This window comes from Austrofundulus limnaeus, unplaced genomic scaffold (assembly GCF_001266775.1).
Source record: "Austrofundulus limnaeus strain Quisiro unplaced genomic scaffold, Austrofundulus_limnaeus-1.0 Scaffold44, whole genome shotgun sequence".
Taxonomy (NCBI): domain Eukaryota; kingdom Metazoa; phylum Chordata; class Actinopteri; order Cyprinodontiformes; family Rivulidae; genus Austrofundulus; species Austrofundulus limnaeus.
Window position 1 is genome coordinate 1,343,473 of NW_013952446.1, and position 10,821 is coordinate 1,354,293.

At 39.9% G+C, this 10,821-nt stretch overlaps 2 protein-coding genes across 2 annotated transcripts in view; one reads left to right on the top strand and one right to left on the bottom strand.

Moving 5' to 3' along the window:
* Nucleotides 1–333: 333 nt before the first annotated feature.
* anp32b (acidic (leucine-rich) nuclear phosphoprotein 32 family, member B) lies at nt 334–3,434 on the top strand (the record flags this gene model as incomplete). The annotated part of the gene is given in 6 exon segments (XM_014007781.1): nt 334–483; nt 576–698; nt 973–1,162; nt 1,318–1,436; nt 1,526–1,592; nt 2,682–3,434. Coding segments are annotated over 6 exon segments (732 nt in total), but the record flags the coding sequence as incomplete, so codon positions are not given.
* Nucleotides 3,435–5,607: 2,173 nt separating this feature from the next.
* coro2aa (coronin 2Aa) overlaps nt 5,608–10,821 on the bottom strand; it is a gene marked incomplete at its 5' end in the record, with an annotated part of 11,007 nt that continues 5,793 nt past the window's right edge. Inside the window, 7 exon segments of the mRNA XM_014007782.1 lie at nt 5,608–5,779; nt 6,502–6,758; nt 6,948–7,038; nt 7,144–7,256; nt 8,932–9,028; nt 9,109–9,213; nt 9,911–10,027. Coding sequence (XP_013863236.1) covers nt 5,651–5,779; nt 6,502–6,758; nt 6,948–7,038; nt 7,144–7,256; nt 8,932–9,028; nt 9,109–9,213; nt 9,911–10,027 — 909 coding nt within the window.

Below are 10,821 nucleotides of genomic sequence, written 5' to 3' on the forward strand. Positions count from 1 at the left end.
AGTTTGTTTTATTTTAGTTTAATAACATGAATTGTTAAAATTCACATTTTTGTAATTGATGTGTTTTTTGAAGCGGGACTTTAACATTTCTCATTTAACAAAAAATAAACTTTTTACAAATAAATATGCAGCATTATGCATGAATCCTTTATTATATACAATATTTCACAACATTTACTAAAATAAATTATATTGGATTAATGCTTGACAGACATTGACTTATTGTTTGAATCAGTTTGCACAATATGAACTAATATTTTACATGTTTTTTATCTTTAAATATTGTGCATTTTAGATATGTTGTAGTATTAATAAGTCTTTTAATATTTTCAGGTACGGGAGCTGGTCCTGGATAATTGTCGATCAGTCGAAGGGAAAATTGAAGGCCTCACAGCTGAGTTCGTCAACCTGGAGTTCCTCAGTTTGATAAATGTTGGCTTGATGTCTGTGTCCAATCTACCCAAACTAGGAAAACTGAAAAAGGTATGGCAGATTTTTATTTTATTTTTTTACAGTTTCACATAATTGGCGTGCAGTGAGATGAGTCAGCTGCAGTAACCCCACTTATCTTTCAGCTGGAGTTGAGCGACAACAGAATCAGCGGTGGCCTTGATGTTTTAGCAGAGAAACTCCCCAACCTCACACATCTAAACCTGAGTGGCAACAAATTGAAAGACATCAGCACGTTGGAACCGTTGGTATGTATCCAGATGTGGCAGTGCAAACAGAAAGCTGCTAAATCCTGCAGACTTTGTCCCAGTCGGTGCAGATGTTGTCATCTGTTATCTGTGCACAGGAACCAGTTGAAGTGTGTGATCATCGTTTTATAGACTAGCATCTAATCCAGATAAATAACAGTTTCACAGAACTTTATTAATCAGTGGCCATAGAGCTGTGTGTCTTATGAACCAGAACGATAATGGTGTAACAGTAGCGACCTCATCTCAACGTTTCTCTGCGTTTGATCAACAGAAAAAGCTGGACAACCTGAAGAGTTTGGATCTGTTCAACTGCGAAGTAACAAACCTCAACGACTACAGAGAGAGCGTCTTCAAGTTGCTGCCCCAGCTCACCTACCTGGATGGCTACGACATGGAAGACAGGGAAGCCTCTGACTCCGACGGCGAGGTGGAAGGAGACGGCGTGGATGAGGAAGACGAAGGTGAGGAGGGGGCGGGGTTTAAGTTCCTGCTGGGCGTTTTATTTTTTGCATCGTTTCTTCGGAAAATAAAGTTTTTATAATCGGAAAAAAAAACACGCAGTGCTTCATGTTGTCTAAAAGTGAATAAATTGAGAATGTCTGTATTGCAAATGTAGAGGAGGAAGAAGATGAAGATGGAGAGGAGGAGGACTTTGATGAGGATGAGGATGACGAGGAAGACGATGAGGAAGTAGAAGGAGAGGATGATGATGAGGAAGTCAGTGGTGAAGATGAGGTAAAAGGAAAAAAAAACATACTTTTTAAGGCCTAAGTGAGAGTTTCATCGTTTTTAATTGTTTATTTCCTTGTGAATTAATCTTTAAGGAGGAAGAATTTGGCCCAGAAGGAGAAGTGGAAGAGGAGGACGAAGAGGAGGATGAAGATGAAGAGGGTATGTAGCTTCTTTAATGCCTTCACTCCCACTTTGATCTTGAAGCAGTGAAAACTTGACAAGAATGCGCTGAGCTTTTAAACATGCCATGTCACGAGACAATCACAACTTTCAACTCTGACTCATCAAGAGGACAAATTGGTTTTATTTTTGTCTCCTAAATGTTTAATAAACCAACCAACACAAATATTTAACAGGTAAATTCAGTCTACATATAAAATATTTTTGTGAATCCAGCACAAGTTCTCCTTTTTAAATTTCAAATTCACGTGAGAGGACAGAGAACAATGTGGCATATGTTTTTTATTGTTGGAGAAAAAAAGACGGTTATTAATTTAATTTTATTTTTTTCCCTGTTCAGATCAATTTAAAGCCCAATATTTCACCACTGCTAATATTTTTTTCTTTGTTTACAGTTTTCATTGTTCACACAGAACCTGAAATAACCACGCCTGGCCTCTAGGTGGCGAGAGTGCACAACATTAGCAACATGTCAGAAAGGAGAAAAAAAGAAACAGCTGACAACTTTAAACAATGCCTGTAATTTATGTCTGCAGACTTGTTTCATGGAGGGAACATAGTCACTAGAATCAGTGGATAACTTACACTCAAAAGACAAGTTATTTCCCCCACTTTTTCAAGTCAGTGAACGCACCACACACCTGCTGGTTGAATGCATCTTCAGTGTTCTTACTCAGAGACAAAAACAGGTGTTACTGATATGTTGGAAGTTTACATTAAAAAGAAAAATGTTTATGTTCAGGTATAGTTATATAAATTTGTCCAAATATATCTGTTGAATAACTTGAAGCACTATAATTTTATATTTCCAGTGATAGAACAAGAAGACTCCGTAACATGTCAAACAATTTATTGATTTAAAAATAGGAAATAATATACAGAAACTGGATAAAAAACTTGAGGTTTAAACTGGGTTGTTCTAAAGTAGGGGTGGTTTAGCTCCTTGCTTGTAATGAATATTTCATATAATCTGCTGTATGTATGTTTGCAGATGAAATGTGTTTCAAAGCGTTTGTGGTTTTGCCTCTCTTTACAACCACCTGACACACATTTCCTCTTCGCCCACAGAAGCAGAAACCAACAAAGGGGAGAAAAGAAAGCGAGACCCAGAAGACGAGGACGACGACGAGGACGATGAAGACGACGATTGAAAGCAAAACTGAGGAGGAGAGCCTACCGAGTCACCCTCTTTTTACCGCCTCCCCACCGCCACGAACCCGAACGTCCGCCCCTCCAACAACTCGCACCGCCTTCGTAATCCACGTCTCCCCCTCCTCCTCGCTCTGCGCTCTTTTTATGGGCAAGACTGTACTGACGGGTGGGCTCAGTGGAGCTGCCCACCCTTCTCTTCTTTCTTTTTTTTTTTTTTCTTTTCTTTTATTTTTTAACCCCGCAAGGATCTGAGAGCCACCTAACACCCTCCACCTCACCCCACCCATGACCCCCGAGGTTCTCAGGCAGCCCGTCACTCAGCATTCCACAGTTTCACTCGTCGATCCCTCTTTGTTTTCCCGTGTGAGGACTTTGGGACTGGTATCTAGTTTGGGTCTGTGTTTTTAATATTTTGTTGGATGAATAATTTTTTTCTTTTGTTGTTGTTGGGTTTATTATTTCTCTTTTTTTTGCGTGTGTCTCTTAATTTTTATTTTTCTGTTCCTTTATTTTTTTTTTCCCAATAAAATTATTACTATAGCAGCTGTGCAACCAGCAGGCCATGGTTTTTAGTGTGGCAGCCTGTTGCACAAATCAAGGTTGTAGCTACATTTTTACTTTCTGTATGACAAAAAAAAAAACAACTTTGTAAATAAAATGTTAACATTTTGTTTGCTTGTTTTTATTTTGAGAGTAGAATCATGCAATCTCAGCATGATCTCTTCAGGGACAGTGAGTGAAAAGAACATTATTTTCTTAACAGAGGTTTTATGCCCATAAAAGTTGGGTTGTGGGGGCAGCAGCTTGAGCAGGAGGCCCAGATGTCTTTTTCTACAGTTGCCTCTTCCAGGAGGGTTTGGAGGTGTTCGTGGACTGGTCTCATCAGCGTGGTCTGGGTCTTTCCAGCGGTCTCCTCCCAGTTGAACCTCCCCAGGGAAGCATTCCTATTAGATGCCTGAACCAAATCAACTGGTTCCTTTTTGGTAATATTTTATTTTTAATAAGAATAATCAGGTTTGAGATCAATGGTTCTTTTTTTAAGTTTACACAATCACAGCTTGTGTTCACCCCTCATTAATCCGTCATTATTCCTAACCTTATCATCCCACTCATCCTCATTCCTACCTTCTTTTGTAGCACTATTACCTCCTCTTGCCTTCCTCCTTTCCTTATTCCTAAACTGTACCCCTCCTCACCCCACCTTTAATTTCCAATTTTCTTATTGCCCATCCAACATAGGTGGACAATCAGATAAATGCCTCTTTGTTAGAAAAATATCTCATGAGCCAGCAGAGGAATTTTAACTAAACTACGTAATCGATGTGCATCGCTGATTAACAAAACAAACTCAGCAACAAGGAAACATGGTTATAACTCAGTCAAATTTACAGATGCAGTTGTGAAATTTGGTGTGGTAGTAGTCGAGAGTCATCCCCAACGTGTACTCTGAGCACTAACAGATTGTGTGAAATCTTTTAAAGCTGGTCTGTGAAGGAGCAGGTGATGTGCATTTCGTAACTCGTCACATTTTTCTTTAAAAAAAGTAGTCTGCAAAAAAGAAGTAATTTGGTACGGCTCATTAGTATAAAATGGTGATAATTTCACACTTTCAACAATAAGCTGTTTAGTAACAGGTGGTTCTTGGCGGCTGTGGATATTCATAATTTATTCTTTGGCTTGGAGGCAATAAAACAATCGGTTCTCATCTGGGGTTCGGTTAGACACAAAAGTCTTTTAATCAACGTAATTCATACTGGAGAATAATTTGATGAGAATATTTGTTTTGTACTTGGTTAATGTTGTAATTTAAATACATTTACATTCCTAGTGATGCTGCAGATGTTTTCAAAATTAGAAACTGAGCTAAAATAGTTGGAAAAAAAAGATGATAGTTACAATTTTTAATAGTTGACCCGGTTTATGTTGCCTCGAAATTTAATGTTTAGTTGAACAGAGGATGAATATTTGTCATAAATGTTAACAGTAAAATTAATTTGACAAAGATTTGGGAGAACAGACTTTGAGGAACCTGTTAAGTTCAAAGTTGTGAGGTTCTCTGGCTTTTTAGTGACTCCAGAGCATAAAAACAAAACAAAACAAGGAAATCCCTCCCTCTTTACACATTCTCTATACTGCATTTGCCAAAATTACAACTCAAGTTTTTAATTAAAATCTTTATTCTTGGTTTGCCTTTTCAAATAAATACAAACATTTGGTTCAAAACTTGTACATGGCCTCAGTGGCAGACATGGCTTTTACACGTCATCTGCTGCAAAATAAACCGGTTTCCAGTCATTAACAATAAAACAGAATAATAAAGATAAAAAAATAAATGCAGCTTAACAGAACGGCAGATTACAGCTGGAACCAAACCTTTTTTTTTTGTCTCGCTCACAATCAACCACGCATTCATGACTTAAACACCACGACCCATTTACAGCAGTTTAAATATTGGGGGGGGGGGGGGGTGTAATAAAACTAAATCAACATTATCTCCTGATCACACATACACGCCTGCTTGTCCTGCCGCAACTCAGTCAAAACATAAAAACATGTTTCTTTTATTGATCAGCTACAAAAAAGCACAAAAAAAGCTCAAAACATATAAAAGTTGCATAGCTGTGAGGCGCTGAGAGGAAGAACGGAGAGAAAAAGGTAAAAAGGTGCCGTTTTAAAAGTACGTGATCATAAAATATGTGCACCACCAGTCGAGTCGACAGGAAGGGGCGACCCCGAGGTTTGAGTGGACGCCCTGCAACGCGGGGACAGCGGGAGGAGAGGAGGTGGGTCAGAACCTTGGGTGGGTTCTGTTACTGGAGTTTGTGCAGTGGATGCATATGTGTGTCCACCCCCCCCCCCCCCCCTCCCAGGTGGACGTGAGGGTCTTATATGGAGTTCTGGTTCTTGATGTTCTTGATCTCCAGCTCCAGCTGTTTGACACGGACGTCCCTCTGGTTGAGGAGCTCCCTCAGCCGTCGGATCTCCTCCTGCTGCTTCAGGAACTTCAGGCGAAGCTGTGGATGAAGACAAGAGGGAGACAAATCATAGAGCTGTCCACAGTGGAGACAGAGGGACGCATCCCATTCAGACTGAAACATGTTTAATGGACGCGTTGATAACAGACATGTTAATTATTGTGGAAAGAAGAAAAGTGAGCAATGTTGTTTTTGCTTGTGCTTGTCTGTTAGCAAAATATCTCATGAGCCACTGGATATATTTTATTGAAATTCTTAGAAAATAGTCATTGGATGTAGTTCTAGAACTGTTCTACTTTTGGAGTAAATCCAATTCAAGATGGCCACCACAGCTAACCAACACTGGCAAATACTTAAACAGCTATAACTCAGTCAAACTTAAAGATATAAGGCTAAAATTTAGCGTGGTAGTAGCTGAGAGTCATTGCCATCATATCTTTCATGGACTGGAAGATGGTGCAAAATCTTTCAAAACTTTGGTATGCAAAGTGGCATCAATATGCATTCCTTCAAGGAATGCTACTTTTGTTTATTCATTTATTTATTCATAAATCTTTCTATTTGTTATGATTTGTGGTGCTTAGTTTTCTCATTAGATTCATTGAATTAAGTTTTTGTTTTGTTTTTGCATTTAAGTTCCAAAAGCATAAATATTAATCTGCTACAGTTAATAATTGTCATCTATCTGTATTTAATAAAGCGCAATAAAAATAACCCCAGACATTAGAAGTGAAACCACTGATAATAAAATCCTCCTGCACCTCGTTCTCGGTCCTGGGAGGTGAGCAGAGAGCGAGGTCCTCCCCGTTGCTCACGCCGGTCCGACTCCTGTCGTCCTCTGGGCGCCCGTTCTCTTCTCTGGTGTCTTTGGCTTCCAGTCGGTCCTGAATGTAAGCGGGCTGCAGGATGCCGGGTCTGCTCTGAGGCCTGTGAGAGTCCAGCGAGTTGCTCAGGCCCTTGGTGTCTGACGGAGACTCCATCATCTCACTCCCAGGCTTCAGAGACATCAGCAGTGGACCTGGAAGACAAGAGACCAGGATAAAAGGCAGCCCGACTAAATGACCAGTTTATACTGGCTGCTTACAGCTAGGAGATGTTAAAGTGGTGGAAACCTCCGAGTAATTTCGCACACCTACACACAACGTCTCCAGACTCAAAACCCCGCTGCTCAATACATATAAAGATCTCCCACACCCGTTATTCTGACCTTTGTTGATGCCGCTGAGCCACTCCGCTGCAGACAGAGCGGGCCTGTTACTGGCCGTCATCGGATAGATGTCCTCCTGATATGATTCCGACTACACACACATACAGACACAAGCACAGACACACACACACACTAAATGAAACACAGTCCAAAGGGAGGATGGGTGTTTGTGGTAGATAAGTCTGTTTGCTCTTACCCTGCGGGGTACAATCATAGACAGAGGCTCGATGAGACTCTTGATGGTCACCAGTTTGTAAAACCTGAAAACTTCACAGGAACTCACATTCAGGCCTCTCTTTGGCATAACACCTGCAGGACGACAGACACACACACAAAAACACCAACAGTTCAAATACCTGTACAGAAAACATTCATTTCTCTCAGTTACACAAGGGGGCCAAAATGTAAAAATTGCTCCAAGCCAAGGGACAGTTTCTGTTAATATTTATTGAAAAAGTGTAATATAACAAATTATTCTTATGGAAACACAAATGATCTTCTCCAAATTATGTTTTATGTAGCATTAATAATATACAGTGCATAACCTAAAAGATAAAGAGAAAATATTACATTTAGAAAGACACATTATTAGCATTCATTTCTTATGCCTTACTCACTGCCAACCTTTCCACCACCACTACTGTATATTCTATCAATATCTTAGAGATGCATTTGGTCACAATACAGACAATCAGGGAAAACAAGAAAACCCTCATTAAAAATCCAGTTATTGGACTTTAAAATAAGAATATATTGTTAAAGATAATTACGTCGGTTACTGAAGTTAATTTTCTTGACTTGAAAGTTGGCCAGCTGTCAAGAGAAGAATGCACTGAGTACAGTGACACAAAGAGAAATCATAAAACTATACCGCCCGGACAAAAATAAATAAATAAATAAAAATCGAGTTAACCTAGGGCTATGATGTGGGGTTGCTGCAGGTGGTCAGGTCTAGGTTCAGCAACAGTATGTGCTCAACCTGAATATACTGAATGACCAGGTTATTCCATCAATGGATTGTTTCTTCCCTGATGGCACGGCCATATTCCAAGATGACAATGCCAGGATTCATCGGGCAGTGTTTTTCACATTTAATGTATTCGGATAAACGAGGACCACATGTGGTCTGCGGGCCTTGAGTTTAACACGTGATTTACGATCTGAACCGGAAAGATTTGGTGTTGTGGATGAAACAAAAGTGTACGACCCAGGGGTTTTTGTAAACACAAAGAAAAGAGTCTGATGATAAATCTAAGAATCCCAATCACAAGTATTAAAATTAAAAGCCTAGCTTTACTTGAATCAACCGTCTCTCTTCATGCCACAGATTGAGTTTAAAATCATCTCATACTGTGAAGGGTAAAGTTGTAAATGACATCAACTGATGCAGAGCGCTCAGCGTGTGGGTTAGGAGGACTCTCAGCTACCACCACACCACATTTCAGCTCAACATCTGTAAAACTGACTGTTATAGTCACTTCGGTGTCGGCTAAAGTTTAGCTGTGGCAGCCGTCTTGCACTGGGTTGACTCCATGTTTTAATGAGTTGTAGAACAACTATTGAATATTTACAGATGGTTTCCTGAATAAAGACGCAATAATGCAACAAAATTAATTTTTTTCTATACTTATCCTAATTTGAGAACCACTAAACAATTTTAATTCATACAAGACTCTGTGGGAACACTGAACTTCTCAAAAGCTGACCTTCTAAACAGATTTGAAAAAACAAGACACAGTCAAAGTTTTATATATATATATATTTTTTTTTTTACCCAGAACAATAGGTGTAATATCTACAGCTGCCTGTTTGCAGGTTCATGATGTCCTGCCTCACTCAATCCGATTTGTTTATTCAAATACTGGAGACTCTCGGCTCGGCAGCCGTGTTTACAGATGAGAGCGAGTCGACACAACCAGTGGGAACTCAGGATAACTTCCAGTGACCTTTCCTACAATTTTAATATTTTAAGTGCATTTCTTACCCATTCCTTTCTGAGGAGAATGTGAACGATATTCCGTTAAGAAGTGGATGTAAGGTTTTTCTGAGCTGATCTCGTAGTACCTGATATTCCCATCACCCTAAAAAATAAAATCAAAAGTGACATCATCTGTGTTGACCTGCAGGACCCATTGGAATTATGAACTGATTTTGGTCGTACCTTCCCAGCAAGGTAGAGCATGTGTGTGTCAGGGTCGTAGAAAGGGAAGAGAACCCCAGAGGAACCATCCAGATTCTCCTGCAGCAAAGGCTTTGACAGATCGTCCTACAAAAACACACACAAATATTCAAAACTTACTAAACAACACAATTGACATGAAACACACAAGAAAATCCCCTTGATTTCAAAAGACTGAATCATTTTTAATCCACTGCTGCGCAAGAAGAGGAGCTGAATTAAAAACTGAGTGCTCAATCTCTAATCCAGGCTTTGCCTTAATCCCCCCACCCAGGATGTAAGCCCCTCCATCTCAGCCCTCCAGCCACGTCCGAGCACTCTCAGGTGCGACGACCGTAAGTCCATCCAGCTTGAAATGTTCTACTGAGAAGCTGAGCTGCATTCTGACCACAAGATGGCAGAGCTGCGTTTGAAATCGCTGTGGTTTTTATGATTTCAGCTCATGCGAAATAAAATCATCTAATCTGCCAGAGGAGTTTGGTAAAATATGTAATCCCTTCGTAGTTTTACTAAACTAAAGTGAAAGCCCTGAAAGATATTGTGTTTTGGAAGCTGAATACCACTTTTCAGTTTCATATTTTTTCAAACGTTTTTCAAAATAAGTCATTACTTTTCCCTAATTCTGCTTGTTTAATTAGACACATTTTTGTAAAATGATTCATTTTAATTAGATTAAAATCTAAATAAATTCCAGGTTGTGAGGCAAGCCACTGTGTTTGATTTTTGGATCAGCAGAACATGAACAGCATCCGTCTGGTGTGAAGCTGCCAGCGGCGAGTCTCACCTGGTCCCACAGAGCGATCTGTCGGTCGTTGTAACGAGAGGTGCCGGCTGTGACGAGCAGCTTCATATTCCCCAGAATCAAAACCTTACTGGCTTTGTGTGCTTTATAATTGCCTTCCTGCAAAAAAAAATATTTAAAAAATAGCTGGTTAGTATGAAACAGACATGGCAAGCATTTCTATACGTAATACTTTAAAGAGATGACCTGGTTGTTAAGGAACTGTGGAGGAGTGACATCATCAACTCCTTGGATATTTTATTTCTTTAGTCCCTAGAAATAATCTAGGTGGATCTGATGGGCTAGAAGGGCTAAAAAAAAAGTTAGAATTCATTTGTGATTTAAAGAAATGCTCATTGTTACACAACAGGTTTGACCAAGTCAGTATTTCAGTTCTGTTGTGGAAAAGTTTTAATTGAGCTCGTTTGGCCGTAACAGGAAGTGACATCAGAAGTCTGTGGAGCTCTGATGTGGTCCTGGGCCAGGCCAGAGGTGTCAGTTTTGGCTGTGTGGTGCTGCGGCCTGAGGGTGGGGTGGAGGAGGAGGAAGAGGAAACTCCCTCTAACACTTGGCTGTGGTGCTCCTGTCCACCAGGAGAAAGGCTCGAGGTTCAGCAAGTTTGTTTTTCTGAACAAACGTCCAAAATTTTCTCTGGGCTTTTATCTGTTTGAATTTCCCGCAGCTAACTAGAACTGCTCACTGCTGCTGAAAACTAATATTATATCCCTGATATTGTCTGTCAATCAATCAATCAATCAATCAATCAATCAATCAATCAATCAATCAATACTTGAACAAATCCTCAACCAAGCTTTTAACCTAAAAAAAATGAGTAATAGTCTCAGTATAAAAAGGTTAAACAAGGTCAGTTACCCCCCCCCACCCCCAACACACACACACACACACACACACAC